Source organism: Dromaius novaehollandiae, chromosome 1 (genome assembly GCF_036370855.1).
Source record: "Dromaius novaehollandiae isolate bDroNov1 chromosome 1, bDroNov1.hap1, whole genome shotgun sequence".
NCBI classification, from domain to species: Eukaryota; Metazoa; Chordata; class Aves; order Casuariiformes; family Dromaiidae; genus Dromaius; species Dromaius novaehollandiae.
Genome location: NC_088098.1, coordinates 147959739 through 147983523, shown reverse-complemented (window position 1 = coordinate 147983523; position 23785 = coordinate 147959739). Strand labels below are relative to the sequence as shown.

Below are 23785 nucleotides of genomic sequence, written 5' to 3'. Positions count from 1 at the left end.
ACTAAGGCTCCTTCCCTTAGTGTCAGAACAGCCTCTGTACTGTTTTATTCACTTTCTTTAAGATAGAGTCATTTAGTCAGCTGACTTTCACCTTCAGTTAACTTTCACAGGAAATAAAGCAAAACCATACAGCACCACCCAGAACCACCATGGAAATGAACTACTACTGGAATTCCATCCTTTAAGTTAACTTTCCCTTGATAACTTTGTCTTGGATACATGCACTCAGACACGGAGACTAAAAACATGACTTGGAAGCAAGCTACTTCTCACGGGCTTAAAATGAGAGGAGAAAAAAAATCTGCTCTAAAGCATCTCAATTGTGACAAAAAAATCCATACAAGTACTTCTTTATACATGTTTTTACTGTCAAACAGACAGAACTCAGCCACAATATACAGGTCTCCTCAAGTTCTTCTTGCATCAGTCGTGATCAGCGGCTCAAATTCAACAGCGTGCCTTTGCTTTTTAGCAATCAAACAGGCTTAAATTCCATTAAAAACCCATGAAATTTTCATGCTAGAGAAGGGACAGACAAAAAGTGATCAGCAATCAAATTTATCAGACTTCTGATTACATGGTTAATTGTTATAGCATGACAGAAGTTCATCCAGTAACAAAAAAACATGATTCTCCCTAAAAATTGGGAAAACCCTACAAAACACAAATCAGAAAGTTTTTATAAAGAGCTTTAAAACTCAAAAAAAGCGACTCATTTTCCTGAACTAATTTGTTGGACCACAGCCTGACTAAGTATTTAAAGGCGGAACAACTACAACATTGGCAACAACACTATTAGCAGTCTCTCATGCACAGATGACCTGAAGATATTTGGTTCCTCCAGCAGCAAGCTTAAATACATGCTAAATATAGCCTTGGCCTTTTCTTCTGACATTAAGATGAAATTTGTGACAGAGCTCTGCCTCAGCTGCTTTTAAACTCTAGCTCCAAAGGGTCAGGAATCCATTTTTTAAGGTTTCCTAGAAATACCCCATTCACAAGATTCTTTCCAAGGATTCTTTATTCGTGCTGACCATTTTGAAATTTATGTGGTTGGCAGAGCAGCAGAAATTTACACTGTGCTTGAAATGCTAGGAAGGTTATATAGTTTGCAAACATCACAGCAAAATTGTTGCTTACTCAGAGGAACTACTGACTTTCAAAATTATTATGTATAGTGTTTGGTGCATATCAAAAAGGATGTGTGAGCATAACGCCGTATGTGACACACTGAGAAATACAGCACATTTGGACAGATGTGAGGTAACTTTATCATTGCCAAAAGTGAGTTCTAAAAGCCTTCAAAACCCCCAAATTCACTGCTTTTATACACTGAATAATTAATCCCCCAAAAGTCTGTCATGACCTGTAAAATGAAGTTATCAAATAATATCAAACGATAGTCTTCTGGTACTACAAAGACCATAGCCTAAACAAATGGGTAGATTCTTTTTCAGAAGTAGTAGGTAATATGTTATCAGATATTAGAAGTGATACTGATGGCTTGAGTATAAAGTTATTTGTTTTGCACTCAGGAAAGACGTTTCACACTTCACAAACTATCTGTATGCCAAAAATCTGGCCAATCTAAGAAGATAGGCATGAAACAAGAAAACAGGCATAGCTGAAAAAAAATCATTTAAGAAATTTTCCAACCTTCTGGTTGTAAAAGTTATATACAGATCTCTTTAGAAAAGAGCTTTTAAATTAGAACATGCAACCACCCTCCATGGAAGGCAGTTCGTAACTTCAAAGGCCATAAGGGACCTTAGAGGCTCATGTAGTCTTACTAATGTAATAAGCATTAGGACTTCCATGAATTAAATCCTGTTTGCATAATATTACAAGTTTGTCTTGACTTAAAAATTGTCAATGAGTAATAATTTAGTAAGCATTGCAATGGACTGTTATCACAGTGGAAAATTATAAAAATGTGTGTCCTGTTTGTAGCCTAAATTTGTCTAGCCTCAGTTTCTAGTATCTTGTTTTATGTTTTTGTTGGATCTCTATTATTAAAATATTCTTCCCTACAGTGATAGACACAAGCTTTAAAAGCACTGCAATGCTCTCCAAGGGTTCAGTAAATCCTCTTTGCCAATCCTTCAGTCATTCTTGCCTCCTCTGGATTCTTTTCAACATTTCAACATCCTTTTTGAACTGCATTGGGAAAAAGTATAGCTAGTTGTAAAATTAATCTGCAAAACAAAGTGGAGGAGGAGGAATGGGAAGAAGTGAAAAAAATAGTGGCAATGAGAAAAGTTACATGAGAAAAAGGTATGAGTTAATGAAGGTGGACCACCAGAATAGAAGCAAAATTCTGTGATAAAAATAGCAAGTATAAAATCAAAAAACTGGAGTATTAAAGCTGTCTGCACTTTATGTACAGCTGCGGCGATCTCATCAGAGAGGGCTCTAGAAGGTTCCCAGGTCTTTTTTCATATTTCAAGCTACAAAGCAGAGAAACTCAAGAAAACAAGAGTCATTGTACAATCTGCTTTAGAAAGCTACTCTTTGCTCATTTTAAATTAACACGTTGGACCACCACTAGCCCACAACCTTTATACATTCTCATGGATTCTGTAGCGGAGATAAAGAATCCCAAAGACCTGGGGATTAATCTCTTGTTCGCTGAACTGCAGTTAAGGTTCTCAACTGAAAAAACTGCAAGTAGCTAAGATAATGAAGACAACCTATAAATGCTGAAATAACTGTTCAAATGATTCTGTAAAGCAAATGAATTTTACCACGCATACAGATTATTTGTTGTCTGACAACAAAGTTGTATCAGCCACATATCACCTAGCTTCCAATTCCGAACAGCATATAGTGATCTGTGAATGATCAATTTTTATGAGAGGTAAATCCAAGTACAAAGTTTCAAATTGAAAAGAAATAAAACTTACTGTAATTGGCACATCTTTTGTTCCTGAATTTAATAAATGTAGATTTAAAATTTTTGGCAGATCTGTTAAAGAACAAAACACACCTGGCTATTAGGCTATATTAACATAAAAATATTATACAAACAATCTGCACTAGCTTTTTTTTCATATTAATCAACTATTGTTCAGTGTTAAAAGTTAGATTAATAGACAGTATAGCCAGTCAAAAATACCTAGTCCCAAGAATCTGACACACTTAAACACATTTTTATGTATCAGTAGACATTATAAGCTTCAGTTAACCACTCTGATTTCTAAAACATCAAGAAATGAACAGGCTAATGCTAAAATGAATGATTTTGTCAGATGCAGCAGTATTCAGCAGAAACTGAGTTTTTAAAAAATCTTTACATGTTAAATGAATCAGTTGCATGGAAAAATACTTCAGAAGCTATATCACTTTTTTGGAAGAAGATGCAGACTATTTTTCTAGAATGATGTACCTTTTTACAGTTTTGAAAGCACCTTCAGCTGTGCTTTCTGCCATGTGTATACTGTAAATTTTTTGATTTCACTGAACAATTTCCATTAAAAATATAAGATGTTTGACACAAATGTTTAAGTAGCACTTCAAAAAAAGCACAAAAGATCAAATCAAACACCAAATTTGATGTAGAACACCTTTACCATTCCCTAACAGGGTTGGGGGGGGGGGGGGAAGGATCAATAAAACTTATGCAGATAGAAGTAGTAAGATAACTAATGCTGTTTTTCAGAAACATCATGTGTAACTGTGCAAGTCCAACATGTGTCTCATTACTAGCCATACAACTGGATGTGCAAACTGTTTGCTTGTACATAGCCCAAATTTACTCATAGGTGGGTACATTTGTGCAGAGTTTCAACACAGTTTTGTCCTATTTTTGAAAATCAGGCTCCTAAAAAATCATCATCCCACAAGCAACCCTGAATAGTACAAAGGTAAGTGGGCTCCCCCACCCTGAAAATACTTCGTAGCCAGAAATATAATTTACCTTGTGTTCGTAGTGTTCCAAAATCTAGCATTTCTGTGGATGAATAGATTCCTGGAGCTTAAAAATAAATAAAGTTACCATTTTTTATTCTGTTAAAAATAAATTAAGCTGAATAATTTCAATAAATAGTTTTCTACAAACCTGTTGTAACTTCTACCTCAACAGGGAGAATGATAAATTCTGTGTTGTCTGAGGCATTTGTTTTTATTCTAATGAAGGCTGTATGATTATCTGCTTCTCTTGAAGAAAAGCTGGCTCTCATCACTCCTTTTGTTTCATATGGAGGAATTTCCTAATAAAATAATCAAAGCATACCAATGAGAGTGCAGTAATTACAAAAAGAGCTGCCACACCAAAAAATTACAATAGAAGCATTGAGTACAATTGTATTAAGAGGGGTGGGAAAAAAAAAAAAAAAGAAGTAAAAACCAGTAAAATAGAGGCTGCACGTTTTTTAAAGTTACCATTAAATTTAGTAAGGATTGTTTTAATCAGGGAATATGATGATTATCAGAAAAAAATTTCCTTGCATTAATGACTGATTAAAAATAAGTATACACGAGAGGAATTCCATGTCCCATTTGATAAATCAGAATTGTGGTAAAAAATGGTAGAGTAACTAAGTTGGCAGAAATCATTAAAGCGCAAAATCTAGTGATAAAAAAGTCAGAGCGCAGTAACATCAAACATTGATCTTACACATTCCAATTGCTCCTCCCCCCCCCAAACCCCCCCAAATATAAGGCATATACAGTTCCAAAAATATAGAAGCAGATGTCAAAATCATGTAACTAAATGCAGAATCGTAAGTAACCCGAAGCCTGAAGAGTTGCAAGTTTATTAATCACCAAGCAGTTTACAGCAAAAAGTCAAAACGCGTTGTTGTTTCTATGCCAAGCCCATTCTTTTAGTCCTAATCTGCACTCCAAGTTTGAAAGACAAATCTTTCTGTATTTGCTGGACACAGCTGCAATGCAATACCAGCTTTAGAACCACGGCTGAAATACTAACATGGCATACGTTCCCCATCACATTATGGCTCGATGAGCTGGATTTTTTTTTTTTTTTTAATAGAAGATGAAAATCTTGATTTCAAATTTGAAGATTTTTCCACTTTAAATGAAAATATAGTAGGTAGAAAGTAGGAATTTCTGATGAGTAACCCTTGTCTCGCATTGATGTTTTTTCAGCTGACAGCTTCTCTCTTATATTTTTGAAGGAGGAAACTGGTCAAGACATAATCCAAATAGCTGCATGTTGCCTTATACATCTCTTCTACACTTTCTGTAGTATAAATGCATACTGATCTATTGTAGATGTCCAGCAATATTTTGCATGGAACAGTTCCAGACGTAGGCTTTGAAAAGTGTCACCTATCTAAGTAACTAGTTTCAACTGCTACTACTTGGCAAGTCCCTAGATTTAAACTTACACTGGGTACTCTAGTTTTCACAATTCACAGATCTAGCATAATACAGGTGTTCATTAATGTTTCCAAGGATGTGATGTGACTCTTCTGTATAAATAACCCAGGGATCTAAGGTCTGTCAGATGACTGAAGTACTTTTAAATAGCAATTACAAAAATACTCCTGCAAATCTGGACCATTTCATCCAAACACTTGGCATCAAGGTGATTTTAGACAATATCATATTTCAAATCATTTCTTCTATTTTGCAGCTTTTTCTTAATGCAAGGCAGCTCTTGACATAACCAATACAACGGTATATTTTGGCACCTCCTGCTATTGGTTTAATTTCTTCCAGTCGTTTTGTTGTTCCTAATATCAACGACTGATAGTAAAAACAAGGGGGTTAACACTGACTAATATTAACCTAACTGCTTTTCCATGAAACAAAGGGGTTAATGCTGACTAGTATTTACCTACTTGCTTTTCCCATGCAATACACTGAATGCTTTCAAACTTATGTCATCAAGAACTATATCTAGATCCTTTGTTACCTGCTTTCAATTGGCAATCTGGCCTAGAGAAGCTGAAAAGCTACATGCTCAAGAAACAGAACTAGAAATAAAGCAGAGTAAAAAAAAAAAAAAAAAAAAAAGAATTCTGTTCTTTTCTTTATAGCTACTACCTATGGTTAGAGAATTCAACATTCCCCTTGAGCTATGTTGTATTGGCAAGGAAGGGGTTTTCTTTAGAAGCACAGTTGTTTGACTAAAGTAGTGTCAAAACATTAGGACCTTCTTTTTTGAATCCAGTTCTAATGCTTGCTTATATATAACTCTCAGCATCTGTTTGTTTTCTCCACCGCATTTTACAAAATGCTTGTGATCTGTATTCACACTCACTTCTTTGCAACTTTCATATCTAAGACTAAGATACTGCCATGCTCATGGACTTTCTCCAAAAAAGTCAGGAATTCAGTTTTGTGATCTTTCTCCTTGGCTCACTTGGAAATATTCTGGCTTTACTCACTACAGCAGATGTAACTGTCAGCAACTAACGACATGCTTGAGCAAGCCAGATGGAGACAAGGGTTGGAGCCTAATGACTTAGAAGTCTCTTCCAGACAAAAATAAGAAATCAAAGAAAAGGAATAGTTCAATCAAAGAGGAGAACAGGTTCCATTTCTAGTCTGATGTTACCAACTATGACATACAGCATGAAGCTAAAACTTTACCTTTAGAATGCTTTTAAAATTTTTTTGGTTTGTGAAGAACACAAAACAAACAGATTTAATAGGCCAGACCAAGTGTCCTATCTCCAGAAGCAGATATGTAAAGTAGAGTAACCACAGGGTGTGCACATAGGCATACTTTCCAGAACAGTTTCCAGCCATTATTGATTCAGGATCCAAGGATTTACTGCAGCTAGACACATCACCTTTATATTTAATAGCCCTCAACAGCTGCTTCTTCCATAAATTCATCCAGTTGCTTTTTCAATATATGTACACTCTTTTCATCCAGAATGACTGCAGCAAGGATTTCCTCAGTTTTGAAAAATAATTTTTCCATATTTTGTTTGTATATTTTTCTTATGGGCTAGATCCAGCTCATGGGCCATGAGAGGATCTACACTGTCCTGTATGTTTAGATGGGTGTAATCCATTCTACCAGGAATCACTTTGCTCCTCTCATTTCAAAAAAGCAGAGCTCAACATGAATGGCTTCTTTTAATTAAGCCTTCCTTCAGTTCCTACTACTATACAATTAATACACCTGTTACTGTTTCAATTTTTATGTAGTGTTTTTAATGATTATGTGACAAGAAATGAAGTTAGAATAATAATAAAAAAGTACAATGAATGTTACAAGACTTTACTACTCACCCACAGCTTCCTTGTACCTCCTTGCTGACCCGTTGGAAGCTCTAAGTGGAGATCACCTCCACTGGAATACATTTCTACCACCTAGGGAGGATAACAGGAAAATGTTAACACTCAGTAATAAAGGGAGTCTGGATTGGAGATTATAACGTACAATGCTATAGCTTAGCAATACTATTACAGTTTCTTACAAGTTTACTTTGGATGATGATAAAACTATTTGCCAGTTGTACAGCTCAAATGCTTTCTGTAGCATCTCACGTTTTATGGATCATTTATTTAACAGAATCACATCACAGTCATCAATGGACTACTCCTTTACTTGTTTGGTTAGGTACAGACATCACTTCAGACATCAGTTCTTGCCATTGTTACATACTAGTTTGCACTGTAAAGCCACCACGTGCTATGAGAAGTTATAGTTCTGCTATATCCCTTCTTCTTCAAAAAGTCTAGAGAGAAATTAATTTTACTGTATTTGCATTTAATTGGTGGACATTTCTGACAGCTGTTTGTCAAATGAAGAGAGCATTTTTCTTTCCTTATTGATCAATAATAAAATTGATCAGTAATAAATACAGATTACTCCTGAAGTTTCTGGATGATGATGAAATCATATTGATGCAAAACAATCAAAATGGAACTAGGAGTCTTAGTTGGGTTCAATACACATGAGGTATTTTATTTTGTTTGCTTCAGTACTGTTCTTAATTACCAGTGAAGTTTAGTTCTTTCTTTTGCAGTAATCATGACCACTTTTAAAAATACAGATTTCACAGTTAAACCCCAATTTAGCAAACTAAGATTTATGAGCATAATCTGCAGTTTTTAGTATGACTAATTTGCATTTAAACATACAGAAACATTTATATAATGGGGAAAAACTTGGCTTCAAGTAGCTTTGCAATTTAAATCGAATTTTAAGACATTTCAAAATAAATAAAATTTCAGTTTAATACCACGAACATAAACAAATATTAGATGTCCCCCTCTTTAGCTCACCTGCAATGGTTCACTGTGAGGGTTATGTATACTTATTATAGGAGAAAAACTGCTATTTACAGGAACTCTTGCCCCAATAAAAGGGCGCAACCGATAGGGGTTCGGTACTCCAATGCCAAACACCTGGTTCAGAAAAAAAGGATAAAAACAAGCTTAAGTAACTGTAAGTAGTTGTCATAGAGCCTAACATGCCAATTTTAGCAGTCTACCCATTATAGTTTTCTAATTAAGTTTAAAGTATAGTTCTAACTGAACATTTAAAAGAAATACCATGATAAAGCACTGAAATAAACTGGTTTAGTGTGCAGCTAACAGGTATTTCTTGTAGCTACTACTTCTCCCAAAGCTGACATACTTAGAGAAGAGGAAGTGGAAAGACTTCTTTTTTTTTTTTTTTGATATTCTGAAATACTATATACTAGAGCTAAAAGTTAAAAAGATGTAAAATATCCTTTAGTGGTACCATTCTACAGTCATCTTTTTGAATCTCAGGCAAATAGTTTTCTGCCACCTAGTGAATAAAACTGTCTTGTCATTGGATCAGACAAGCATGGAGCTGTACTGAATGAGCTGGATCACTGCGATAAGCCATGAAGACAACACAGGCAAAAAAGTTGTTGAGAGGGTTTTAAAACTAAATCAGTGATTTGGTTTACAGTGTTTCCTCACAGATGTTTTTACTGGCATAACTGTTACAACAAGCATCTGGGATGTAAACTTCAACGAGCTTGTCTGATAAAGAACAACGTACAAATACCCTCAGATGGTTAAACATGCAACAATATATACTGTTCTAGTCGTTTCACATTTTACAACTTTTTCCAAGAGCATTCTCCACTTACTCCTCTTACCTGGTAAGTAAATACCCCATGATTAGAAGTGTTAATAAATAAAGTGTTCTCCACATTTCCAACTACTCTTGCGAGGAAAACTACATCAAAGGATGTATTGCCTCCTGGAAGAATTTTCTGGGGTGAAAAAAGAAAAGCCAAGCAAGAAGCAAAACTGTTTATTGAGAACATTAACCTTGCAGCTGAATAAAATTTTTTGTGCTACAGAAGATCTCCAAATGTTCTTTATGGAGAACTGAAATTAGAAAGTCTATTGCAGATCTAGGAAAAGGTAAGTAGAAGTTTTAAACAAACGTGTAATAAAAGTCAAAATAATATTTTACAACTATTATCTAGTGCAAGTTTAAATTTAATTGAATGTAAGTCTTCTAAGTTTTTAAGTTATTCTGAACTGTAAGTTCAGAATTCAACACAGGGCAGAAATATTTTGACTGACAGTTCACAGAGCACTGAAGAACAATTACTGCAAAACTTTCATAAGTGAGAAAGGCTGCTCATAGGGTTTCCAAAGGAAGATTTTTTTATTATTATTATTATTTTTAGCATTTTACATGGCCCCTGCTAAACGACAGGCCCAACAGACAAAACTGAAACTGGAGGACTATATCTGACAGTAATTGAGTTAAGAGTTTACCCTGCTGATGCCAGGCCTTTCAACTTCCAAGTTCTTGTGACATAATTGTGGCAGTTACACCTGTGTTGGAGTATACCTGCTTCAGACTAATATCACTTCTTTGGACTTACAGTTTTCATAAAGATTCTAAAAACAGTTTGATGCTGTATGTGCTCTAAGGTACAGTATATTTATTAGTCACTTCAGCAACAAAAGATATCTGCTGTTAAATTGTCAGTGACAGCATATACTTCCAAAGTAGTTAGAACTCCTACAAAATATTCCACTCCTCCTCCTCTTATAGGTTTGTGTATATGTCTATGCTCAGTTCAAATTCACTTGGTAACTGGTATGAGACTGAGAACCAAGGTATCTAGTTTTATGTCTGTAATTATCGCAGTAAGTAGCTCATTTAAAGAAGTGGAGGGGGAAAACAAGCTCTCATTCAGAAAACTGAAGCTCATTTTGAGAAAGCAGAACAACTTACCCTATTCTGAAAAAATGATGCATGAAAATGTGATGTTGTAGCAGATATTGATACTAATGTAATTGTTTCTTCTGAGCTAGGATTATGTAGGTAAACTTTTTCCATTTTTGGCATTCCAACTGGCCTGTCAAAAAAGAAAATAATTTTAAAATGCTAGCATTTAATCAATGCTATATAAAATTGAACTTTGTGTCATTAAATCAGATAGGAAATAAATATAGCAGTGATGAATACTGATAATAAAGTTTCCATTAAATGTTTCTTTGAAGTAATATATGCAAATTGCACCTTAAAGGAACACAAGGGACTTAACTTTTTTCTCATCATTTTATTTTTCTGAAGTTTTCCATAACATTGTATCATTCCTATAAATTGATACCTATATGAAATTAAATGTTATTTCTCAGGTTTCTACTGCAGAAAATTTTCTATTCCTGCACCAGAATCTCTAAATAATCCTCTTAAAAAAAGTTTGTGCAAAGCAACTTTGAGGAAACAGAATATACCCTAGACAAAAGTCTATGCAAAACTTTCTTCCTGATAGATTGCAAGTACTCTTACCTAGAACCCAGAATTTCTATTGTATTGTATTTTATGATATGCTCTAGGGAATTAGGTACAGAGACATTTACAACAATTATGCATATCTCAAGGAAAAAATTGAGGTTCTTTAGGCATAAATGCTAGAATTAATCTCAACACAGGAGCCACACAGTTAAACAAACTGAATTTTTTTTTCAGTAAGAGTCATACTAATAATTTACTCCACATAAGCATTAGGATTGTTTCTTTTTACCTACAGCAATTCATATGTGCTTACAAGACAAGAAATGCTTCAGTTTCGCTAATTATTTTTCAGACTTTGGTATGTCTTTAGAATTTTTTTTTCATACTTGGTAATGCATACATATTAGTCATCAGCACCAAATCACTAATTAAGTGTGTCAATCACAATTTTCTCCAAATAAAATTTTGGAATTCAAAGTAGTTACTTCTTAACTTTAAGCTTATACCCATTCTGTTCCCCTTTCGTGTCACCTACTCCAAACTTTGCAAAGACTGTAAAACTGTAAGAAAAGCTATCTGTAGTACCAAAAGTGATGATGACCAGTAACAGGCAGCAGTTCTGCTATCCTCTGTTAATTTTGTTTAACAGGTCAAATTAATAAGTGCTATTGCAGTTGCATAGTTTTTCAGCTGAGTGTTCTCATTAAGTAAAGCAGCCTAAGTTTGTTATAGACTAAAGACTGCACTGAGTGATAACAATCACCCTATACCACAATTTACAAAGCTATTCTGATAACGGGCAGTGCCTTCTACTCATGAAACATAATGGGCTAAACAGATAGATGCTAAAGACCACAGTATCAATTCAGAGATACAGTTATAAACCTTTAATAAAATGCATCATCACTTTAAAGAGTAAAATATACATATTTCTGCACTCTACTATTGTAGACCTCTTTGCTTGCTCAACTCTCCTAATTTCACACCTATCAACAAGCAATTGATCCTGATCCCTCTTTTTCACACCATCTTTTCAACTTACTCTCTAACTTACAGAACAAGCACTGGGGAAATATAACTCCTCTCCTTACCAATGATCTGCGCAAAACCCAACATCCTGGTTAAGTCCCTAACATAAAGTATCCGTATCTGTTGCCAGTATACGTAAGGATATTAGAAGGAGAAAGGGTTTATCAGCTATGATGTTTTGCATAACTGTTGCAACCACTACACTGCTGACCAAAAGAATCAAACAGTAAACCTATACATCTCTTCTCCATTTACTAAGGAAAAGCTTATCAACCTAGAGAGGAATTCAAATGAGAACAGCCTCACCCCCCAAAATACCCAAACAGTGCCAACACCCCTATCCCCCACAGCTAAAAAAAATAACCAAAGCACAACCGAGCGAAGTGTCATCTAGTACAGAGTCATCTATTCACCCCTCCCCCCTCCCCAAATTCTGACCGATATTTTAAACACTTTCACGGACACAAGTATAGATAGGCTTGAATGGTCTACCTGCCCCTGGAAACTGAAAGATGTCAACAAGCTTTTGTTAGAGGCAGCAATTTCTCAGTGGATTCATTCTTTTAAAAAAGTGGCCATGCCTTAAACAACTACTTTCTGATTCTACTGACACAAAAAACCTCAAAGAAAAAAAAATTTTTTTTTTTTGCTATGCAAACAGAAGTACATAAATATCATCATTGTGCTAACATTTGCCAATAAGCAAATTCTGACTTTTGTAGGGTTCCCCCCCTCCCCCCAATCCAAAGCAGCCCCGGTTATGTTCACTCAAAGCCACAGTTTCAGATATGCTTCTACCACAGCTTTTTTCCACATAACTTTTCCCCTCACTCCCATAAATGGACTGATGTGCTTTTACATGCTCAAACTTCCCATACTGCCATTTTAAATTGGTGCATACGGAGATAACAAGGCACTTATTCCACATGGCCTCTTCCAGTATGAGATGGAAGACTTTTTTTTTAGGACAGTTTTTTTTTTGGCTGTGTAACCAGAGTACACAGAGCAGCATGCACGAACACACTCTTGGTCTCCAGAGGTACAGAGAACCTGTGGGGTAAATGGATTATCAAATCACATTATTCACAAGTTTTGGACGCTGTCTTTACTGATTCCCAAGAAAAAGTTCACTCAGTTACAGCAACATAAAGGCATTAAACTATATTATTAAAAGTTTAATAAGAACTGCTAGTTCACATAGTGCACATGAACAAGTGGTTTAAAACAAAATAAGAGTCCCGCCAGGCTTGTTTTTGACTGTGTTAAATACTGGGTGACATTACATTGTACGTACACCGCTATAATAATTGAACAATGATTTTTTTTCTTTTGCACTGGAGTGAGCTTTCTAATTTTCAGCTGCATGAACTGTCTTAGTAAGATGTATGAATATATGCAAACACAGGGAATATAGTTTATGGAAGTTATCTCTATTTTCATGAGAAGAAAATACTCAGTATTCAACAGTTCCCTTAATCTAATGGAGGAAGGTATAAAAGAATGAGCAGCTAGAAGCTGAAACTTGCTTTCCCTTTGCTAGGATTTTATCTTGAGAAGAATGGGTAACTAGAAAGGAACTAGATAAGAGATCTTGTGAATATTTTTTCATCCAGAATTCTCCCCAGCCTACGTCCTACCTTTGCAACCATGCTCTTGCTTCCATACTGGACTGTAGCTAATGACTGACTTGCAGCAAGATGTGCTGTGCTCTTTCAATCACTCCTGAGGTTTAGTTGTCTGCTCCCTAGTTTTCACTGTAGTTTCTGAGTCTCTCCAGTTGAAGACATGTTCCCACCAGCTCTGTATTGTAATTCTCTTGCTTGTCACACACTGCAGTTTCTGGATGCTTCTCTTCCCCTTGAGCAACTTCAGTAGTTCCCTAAGAAGGGGCAACCATACTCTCCCTCTTGTACATTGCACTCCAACCAGTTGTCTTAGAGAGTTTAGCAACCAAAACCAAGAATAAAGCAGTACAGTTCCAGTCCAGTCCACCACAACAGCAGGAATTAACAGAAGACAAGGTGGATTTTAAGTACTGCATTACACAGAAGTCATCTACAGGACTAGTATGTCCCATGTGGCCTCTACGGAGAGCCAACTATGCACTGAAACTTAAAAGCTGTACTTAAAACAGTTCTGATGTTATGATGCATATTGTGTGAAACACAACACCAAGAAAAATATGTTGAATGAAAAGGTAATACTGAAGTGCCAGCCTGCTCCCATCAGAGAGGTGGTTTGAAAGTAAAATTCAATATCCCAGGAAATGCTCCGAATATTAACAGTCTTTTAAGGCCTGAACACTTTTCCAATGCTTAAAAGAGGAGAACGTAAGTCAGCATATTTGAGAGGCTAAAGCCTGTAAAAACAACTAGTAGGGAAGCAGTCATTCAGCAGTTATCACAATTCACTGAACCTTGACAGGCTGGAGAAATGGGCAGAGAGGAACCTCATGAAGTCCAACAAAGGGAAGTGCCAAGTTCTGCACCTGGGGAGATATAACCCCTCAACGCCAGTACAGGCTAGGGGCAGACTGGCTGGAAAGGAGCTTTGCAGAGAATGACCTGGGGTCCTGGTGGACAAGTTAACATGAGCCAGCAACGTGCCCTTGTGGCAAAGGTGGCCAACAGCATTTCTTCAGACTGTAGAGGTTCCTCTCTAAATCACTCTTCCCAGTTTGTGTCATCCACAAACTTGGCTGGGGGTACATTTCCTCGCATCGTCCAGGTCATTAATGAAGATGTTACACAGTACCGTCTCAAGTATCGACCCCTGCGGGACACCACTAGCGACTGGTCTCTAGCTTGACTTTGTGCCACTGATCACAAACCTCTGAGGCCAGCAGTTCATCCAGTTTTTGATCCACCCCACTGACCAGTTACCTGGCCCGCACTTCCTCAGCTTGTCTATGAGAATGTCATGGGAGATATTATCAAAACTCTAACCAAAGTCATGACAAGCAATGTCCACTGCTCTCCCCTCATCCACCAAGCCAGTCATCTCATCATAGAAGGCTATCAGGTTGGTTAAGCATTATTTCCTCTTTGTAAATCTGTGCTGACTACTCTCAATCACATTCTTGTCCTTTGCATGTCTGGAAAAAGTATCCAGGATTGGTTGCACCATCACCTTCCCAGGGATCAAGATGAGGCTGACGAGCCTGTAGCTTCCTGAATCCTTCTTCTTGGCTGTCTTGAAAATACAGGGGACATTTGCTCTCTTCCAGACCTTAGGAACCTGCTCCAGTTGCCACAACCTTTCAGAGATGATTTAGAGTGCCTTTGCAATGACATGAGCCAGCTCCCTCAGCACTTGCAAGTGTATCTCGTCAAGGCCTATGGACTTGTGCATATCCAGTTTGCTTAAGTGTTCCCTAACTTGATCCTTCTCCACCAAGGTAAGTCTTCACTGTTCCAGACTTCCCCTCTGGTCTCAGGGAGTTGGGATTTCCGGGGCTGGTCTTACCAGTAAAGACTGAGGTGAAGAAAGCATTCAGTACCTCTGCCTTTTCAGTGTCCTTTGTTGCCAGGGCCCCTGCCCCATCTAGTAGCAGGCTCACATTTTGCTGCTCATGTATGTACAGAAGCCCTTCCTGTTGCCTTTCATGTCCCTTGCCAGTTTCAGCTCTAGGTGGGCTTTAGCCTAACCCCATCCCTGCATGTTCAGACAGTATCTCTGTATTCCTCTGGGGTCATCTGCCTCTGCTTCCACACCTGTACACTTCCTTTTTATGTTTGGTTTAGTTAGGAACTCCTTGTTCATCCACGCAGGCCTTCTGTTGCCTTTGCTTGATTTCCTGCCTCTTGAGATGGACCATTTTTGAGTTTGGAGGAGATCTTCAAACATCAGCCAGCTCTCTTGGACCTTCTTCTCTCCAGGACCATATCCCATAGGACTCTTCCAAGCCAGGTCCCTGAACAGGCTGAAGTCTGCTCTCCTGAAGTCCAGGGCTGTGATCCCGCTTTTTTGCCTTTTTCCTCCCCTTCACAGGATCCTGAACTGCATGACCTTGTAGCCAATACAGCCAAGACTGCCCTTGACTTTCACATCTCAGATCAGTTCCTCCTTGTCTGCAAGTATGAGGTCCAACAGAGCTCTTCTCCTTGCTAGCTTCTCAGTCACCTGTGTTAGGAAGTTGTCACAAATGCACTCCAGAAACCTCCTGGATTGCTTGTGCCCTGCTGTGTTATCCCTCCAGCAGATATCAGGTTGGTACACCACAGCAGAGATATAGGGGATAAAGGCAGAAGTCACTAAAAAGGAATTCTACTGCTGGAAATATATATATATATATTTTTAATTTTTTATTGACCCTTCTGATTTTGTAATAATAAGCCTAATATTTTCTTTTGCTCAAATACAGCCTTGCTTATATACCTTAAAATTGATGTTAGTCAAATCTACAGAAATCTAAATAACATCAGGTGTTTTCTCTCATCAGAGATGAGAAAATCCAAGTAAAGCAGTGTGCGCCACACACCCTTAATGAATCTGTATTTCAAGCAGTAATCAACTAAGAGATGCTCTCCAAACTGTGGATTACCAACTCATAATAATCTGCACAAGGACAGTATTGCCTGGTGCCAAATTTTATAGAAGAATTTCCTGGAGCAGTCACATGCCTACATAATGCTAAGTCCACCGACACTGATAAAAACAGGTAGCACAACTTGGATGAGAAGATGGTAACTAACATGTGGTGAGATGCCTGTTCAGATGCATAAATAAGCCTGTGCTGAAGTTCTTTCGCGCTGCAACTCCACTCTTTCCAATGGCCAAGCTAGAGTGTCTGCAGTATACTTTTAGCAAGTCCTTGTGATTGAATTAATTTCTGCTTTAGAGATCAATAGGGAGATTCTTTCACCTAAAAGAAACCAGCTTCTGCAAAGAGAGTTGGGGAAAAAAATGCTCGATTGTCTCAAACTTAATTCACAAAAGCATCCAACTATTCACTGTGAAGCAAACATGAAATGAGAAACTGCCATTTTAATAGAGTAATTACATCTCCTCTTACTGCCCATAGTTTAAACACCTCTGTAAAAATGCAGATTTGATTTACAAAGTTGATACAATTCTGTTACTAAAAGTAAAGAATATAAATTCAGCAGATAACCCTTCTCCTCTGCCTGTTATCTTTAATGAGACTGGAGAGAGAACTGAAGTCAACCTAGAGCTTCCCACTTAGATTTCGGACTGTTGGGAGTAAAGATACATATAACTCAACATTCAGTCCAGACAAGTTCCTCATGAAATTTGATAGTCTAACAAAATTTTTCCCGCATTTATATTTTAACTGTATTTTTTTTAGCATCTTTGGCAATTGCTAAAATAATTGTAAGAACAGTCGTAACAGACCTATCAAAGGTCCACCTGGGTTAAAGCAGTATCATCTCTCAGACAGGAGCAAATAGCAGATACCTAGGCAAAAGTGTTAGACTGCGGCAAGCATACAAAGTTTCGTACCCAGAACAGTCCCCTAGCCTCTAGCTATTTGCAGCTCAGGAACTTCCTGAACCAAAGCAGATGAAAGTTCCCCTCAGAGGATCAGAGATAGTGAGCTCCAAAAATAAGTCAGTTTTTGACTTGTAATTAATGTATGCAGCTACTTTTAACAAAATGTTCCAAGCTGGTCTTACAAGGTTACCCCTCCAGACTGAAAGTGAGTACCTGCCTGTACCTCGTTCTGAAGAAAATGCTAGTACAGCCAACTTGAATGAATGAAGCCTGCGTGATGATCAGAGAATTTGAAGTACACAGTTTTTCCTGTTTCACACTAAACTATATGCATCACTGTTTAAGTGACACACACAAGCAACTTCTATAACTGTAGTTAGAACAACTGAAGCATCTATGTTTGAGAATGCAAATGTCTCATTAACAGAGAAAAGCAGAAGAAAACACAAGGGATCACTATACTGGCCTATAGATCATTTATCAGCTTTCAGTTTCCACTGGCTTTTCACAAGTCAAGAAGTTCTTCTGTACTGGACTTGCCCAAAAGTTAGTCTCCCCTTAACACAAAATGGGGTATTTAGTGTTCTTCTCATATTCAAACATGGATCCCATAAAGATAAATCATACTTCTTCCAAAGAGTTATCAAAACCCCATATACAAAATATTACAATAGATTCTTAGCCAATCAGGTCACCAACTGTGACGTGAACCAGGTTAAGAGTAAAATAAACTGCATTATTTGCTTTGGCAGCATTTATTAGTCTAACATGATAAGCAAACAAAAGTGGAGGTAGATCTGGATTAAATGGCAATTTACTGTCAAAAGTCTTCTTATATTTAACAAAATTCCAAAAGAAATGGAAGTTTAATTCTGCAACTTTTTCCTTTAAAGATCTCAACCTCTCATGCATTAAGAATGTATTGAGTGTACAGTATAAACATTTGGTTGCACATTATCGGTACCTTCTAAGTCCTTTCACCATTTATAAATATAGCTGTTCAAAAATGTAAGAAAAATAATGATCTGGATAAACTCTCTACTTCTTAAACTGAGTTCTCCTATATTTACTGTTATGAATTAAGGTTCCTGAAAAGAGACTGATTTGCTAACTTCCCATTCTCTTATGTTAACTTTTAGTCATATACTTGCAGGAAGGTCTGAAATATTTGAATATTACCAAACGATTCTTTTCAACGTCAGATGAAGCTTTCAGAAATACTTTGCCAAATACTAGACAGAGATGACAAACAAGAAACATGAAAACCCTACTGAAGTCTCCTGAGCAAAACATTTCAAAAGAAATGCAAAATGAGATGAGTTGATAAACAGAAAATTGAAGACAGATTTTTAGAACGCTGTCCTACTCCCAAGAAAACATTAGACATTGTCTACGAAATGGCACCTTGCTCTCCAATTCAGTGAAACAAGATGCTCCCTTCAACACAGAAGCAAGGGCTGATCAGCTACATGCATTAGAACTATGACTTCTGTGAAAAGCGCATTCATTTCTTACATTACCAATCATTACTATAAAATAGGGATAAGAAGAGAACTTCAGCTGTAAAATAATTTCACATTTTAAAATTTTGAGGATCAGCAGTTCCAGCTTACATTGTGTTAGCATCCTAAAATACTGAATATGAAAATAATGAAAAGTATTCAAATACTCGATTATCAGAAGTTACATCTAGCAAAAATTTAATTTTGAAGAACTTTTTAACTTTACTTTTTATATATTCACAGTTGATTTAACACGTATAAAAGCATCATATCAAGACACAAAACAGGTATGAGAACAGTATCAGCTGCCCTTCATCAGTATGCTTTGATGTTAATCCAAATGGGCCACCTGCATGAAGACTTGTCTCAAGCACAGAAAGTCATATAGATAAGTGTTCTGCTGGAACAGCCTCTGAGGAACCAACTGCTAAAGTTATGGAAGACAACCCAATGGTTACTGTCTGCATCTTAGAAAACCTTAATTATCCCATTCCCATTTAGCAACAGGGGAGAGTGATATATCAAAAGATATTATAAGGAAAAGAGCATAGCTAAAAATAGCAAGGGGAGGGAGGGGTGTAGTTTTGTTATTGTTCCTTTTGATACATGTTGATAACTCAGCATAAAAACAAACTTTGAAGAAGCTTGATCTAAATGCTACCTATTAACAAAGCACTGCTGTTTTAGATAGCCTATTTATTCACAAACTAAATGATAAGGTCTTATGCATTTTCTAAAATTCATTATTAACTCATAAAGAACAGCTAGTAATTCAAAGTGAAAAGCTTGCCTATTCTAAGAAAAGAAAAAAGCTCAAGTCTACATTACTTGACTTCCGAAGTGCTTGGCACCCATCCACACCAGAAGGTTGAGTTACACAACATCTCTCAAAGTTGCTTACTTTTATTTAAATGCCTTAAGTACAGGTTTTAAATTGAACTTTGCAGCTGCAGATCTGAACCTTTTTAAAAATTATTATTGACATCTTACTGAAATTTTAGCAGATCTTAAGAGGACAGTGATTTCTCCCTGAGTTTACAATTTCAACTCCAACAGATAAAATAATGAACTATTGGAAAAAATAAATGGAGCACATAATGAACCAAGATCTAACGTACAGGCTATTTTAACTGATAAAAATCAGCACTCTCCCAGTTCAGTTTAGTATTTATCGTATAGAAGCATTTATGCCTTTCCCAAACAACAGATTTCCACTACTTCAACAGTGTGCTAGAGCTATACTATTTAACTGCTTTCAGCTCTGACAGGGAAGGCTTGCATAGAAAGCTAATATATAAAGGAGAACACACAGCTAAAAAGTATTTATGATACTGTCCAGAGTCTATTTTTAGTAAGAAAAAAAAAAAGGTATCTTTGGAAATCACACAGCAAAGAAGCACACGTAGCTTACTTCATATAAGCATGTAAAATATAGATGGCCTTTAAAAGCAAGATGTTTCAAAGTACATCAGTACAGCACAGTCATATTAGAAAAGCTATAGAAAAATGTATTTCAAGTGTAAAAAATTCTGTAATTATGAACTGAAAGTTTTGCAAATTCACTTGATTCCAAATCAATAGTTTTTAGATTAAGTAATTACAGAGTAACTGTTGCACAAGTTTGAATTGTACTCACCACTATAATTCATATTAATTATAGCTTTAATGTTTGTTTTAGCAAAGATATAGGGTGAGGCTTACCATAAGATATTCTGCTATTCAATAGAGAACCTCAATATCCCACCTGTGATCAGCTACTGACAAAAAAAACAAGCCAAAACAAAACCCCCAAAAGCTAGAGATACTGAAAGTTTGAGGGACTAAGGAAGAGGGAACAGAGTGATTTGTTACATTTTTCCCAAAAGAAGTTCACATATAAAGTTATTATAGTTTTGCTAGCTTGAACACAATCTTTGCAACATAAAGCATTTCCTTACAGCTTAGCTATTTAGTGGCATTAAGGTTGCTTTTCTACAATGGTTATTTCTGTAAAATGCTTCTGTCAAAGCAATATACATCACAGGCTCTCTTCCTTCTTAAACATAAAAGTTTACACCAAGTCAACACACAGAAGCTTCCCTGCCTATCTCTGTAGTCACCACACTGCACGTTACCCTTTCCTACAAACAAGCAGTACTGTGTTTTTGCAAATAATCTGTGGGTTATCTGTAACTAAAACAGTCTTTCATCCAGCAGCGGCAGGGCTGGTTAAAGATGGGGGAAGTTTATGTCACAAGAATCACTGCGCAAATCCCTGCTGGTTGCACTCCTCCCCTGTTGAATTGTTAAGAAAAATGTTTGAAACATCCTCACACTCAGTTTACATTGTATCAAATTATCAATCTTGCACAGAGGCAACACCAGTTGCAACTCTAACTATTTTTTAATGTTAAAAAAGGAAAATGTTTGTAACTACCTATACACAGTAGCCAGTTACTGGCAAGAGAAGCTAGACTCTGAAGCAGTTCTTAGAGGAACTGATCATAAAGAAGTGTATCTTCAAAAGTGTTAAATCAAAACTTCTTTCTCCGTTTCTTTTATCCTTTAGAAAAGCCACAGACATGTTTGCTGTAAACCATTAAACTCATCCACTGGCGACTGAAACAGTAACCAGCTGCAAGGTGGAACATGGCTTGAGCTGGTGACAGTGTTTTTGAGGCTGTATGTTCATGAGTCTCATTACTGTCCTAAGAACTGAAGATTTACTAACAAGGTTTAACCCTCTCCCTAATTTTGTAGGGGATTTCACAGTTCACAAGGTGATCAAACACTTAAAATAGCAGAATTGAGTTTGAGTACACACCCACAACAGGACTGGAACAAGCTACAACAGTGAGAAGGAAGTCATGCACCTTCAAAATCCCATCTACCATCAAAAGCAGTAGTAAAATAGGACACACTGGAGTAGTGTGGGTCATGTACAAACAAAGATAACCTCACCTCAGTACGTTACATTCTACGCTTAAAACTGTTTCTACTTTTTAGAGCAACTGTACAAGGGTAAGTATGGACTCCAGCTCTGGCTACTCAATGGAATTGACCTCTACCCAAAGACACTAGAAAAATCATGGCAGCTGATGTGTAGCTTTATGATGTTTAAGACTAAGTACACCAGCTTGCTGGAACACATAGGCCAACTACACTTATGGACAATATATCAATGCAGTTTACATATACGATCTCCTCCATCAGTTACAAGTGCTCTTAATGTCTAGTCTACTTGTCTAAGTAAATAGATCCAAAAGACTTTCCAACTTACTGTTCATGGAAGTCCAGCATTGGTGGCTCAAACCGGAGAGGTCGACAATTTCCCCGATACAGGGATACACTGCAAGAAAAATTAAAGTGTTGTAATAGATACTGTAAATGATACATTTTTGCTCTCTTCCCATCTCAAATCATCCTTTCTTGGTGAAAGGATCATTAATACTAACAACATAGTAGCTAATTCAAAAGAAGAAACAGCTTGGCAAACTTGCCCAGTCAGAATACTATAATTTTACCAGCCACTGATGTGATTGCATGATGCCTTCATGAAAGATTATGCAAGAGTACAAATGTTGGAAGTGGACCTAATTAAAATGTTAGCCATTATTGTATAGAGGAAAACTAAGCCAAACAATAAGCTAAATAATAGGTTTATATTACCTTTCATAGCAATATCCACATGTCCTCCATAGAACATACAACCAAGCCATTTATATACACATCATGAGTTTCTCTGGCTACACCTACATCAGTAAATTAAACAATCTTGCAGCCTTTCACTGGTATTGAGGCCATATGGGAGAACACAGCCCATGGCCATACTATTAAGACTTCTTAATCTCCAAAAGACAGTGACTCCACTCTGAAAACTGTCATTGGCTTGTACTAACATCTCCCCTGAGAACTGTTTGGGAGAGTGCTAACAAGCAAAGGCTAAAATTCAGGTACCACTCAAACAATTCAGTCTGTAGTCCTTGCTGCTATCTGGAAACACTCCCTTGCACTGTTTATGTTACCACTACACTTACAGCATATAGAGCGCAATTGTATAGACCATAAGTTACAAGAGTACAAAGCAGTTTCATTGACAAAAACATTTTTGTATTCAGAATGAAATGACTATGACCACACTGAAATGTCTCTGTAATTCAGGAATACTTTATTTTGGATTGAGTATAATTCAAATATATATAATGAACACACAACAAGGAGGCAATAGTGAAAAAATAAACAGAAAAGGCAAGACAACGGCTCAAGATCAATGGCTCTTGAATTGCCAAGAGAATGCAGGAAAGGAAAGAGGCTTGGAACCAGAAAACTCTGGATCTGGACAGTGAGTTTAGAAAGGAGTATGTAGCACGAAAGGGGAGTTTGCACAACCTGCACTTGAAAAGACAAAGGAAAATTTCAAAAACAACAAGGCTATTGGTTTGACTACAAGTAATTTCAGATCTTAGGACTCATTATCTGATCAAACTACTGTGGCCTAATGATGCAAAACACTGACCTACACAAATTCTTTCCATCAGATGAAGTTTTTTCTAAAAATCTGGATGATCTAAAACTTATGCTGCATCAAAGGTTATGAAACCTTCCAAAGCATAAAAATGTGCATCTAGCACAAACTCTGTTGTATACTAGGACATATCTAACTGAGAATTATAGCTATATGTCCGCACCTGATCTGGATGAGATTCATACAACTAGTCAACTGGCAGTGTACTGAGCCAAGAGAAATCCTCAGGATTCAGAAACTGCTACCTGGAGAAACAAATTTTAGACTGCTTATACTTTTAAAATCCTTTTTCTTTAAATGCTTTTGCTCCTAGTATTAGATAGCACTCCCATTTTAGTGCTTTGTTTTCTGACTGTGCATCAACAGGCAGACTCCCAAAGACAGAGCTGCAACCCACCACCCTGGGTAAGCAGAGCAGCTCCACAAACCCAGCCAGGGTGGTGGAACTACGCAACTGCACCTCAGCAGAGTGCAAAGCAAGGAGGTGGAGGACGCCTTACAACAGCCAAGGCCTGAAGAACTCCTCCATGCAACTGGAATAATCTAATTCCTTCCAGTGTACTTCCAGAAAAACTAATTAATGATCAAATTCAGATGTGTTTCCATACTCCAGAACCATTTCCACAGGGA

General features: G+C 36.9%; 1 protein-coding gene across 1 annotated transcript in view; it reads right to left on the bottom strand.

Annotated features, from left to right (window-relative positions):
- The window catches only part of TMEM131 (transmembrane protein 131), a 107370-nt gene that overhangs the window by 43272 nt on the left and 40313 nt on the right, over positions 1 to 23785 (bottom strand). Inside the window, 8 exon segments of the mRNA XM_064502030.1 lie at positions 2904 to 2965; positions 3917 to 3973; positions 4058 to 4208; positions 7210 to 7290; positions 8209 to 8331; positions 9060 to 9176; positions 10160 to 10283; positions 21911 to 21979. Coding sequence (XP_064358100.1) covers positions 2904 to 2965; positions 3917 to 3973; positions 4058 to 4208; positions 7210 to 7290; positions 8209 to 8331; positions 9060 to 9176; positions 10160 to 10283; positions 21911 to 21979 — 784 coding nt within the window.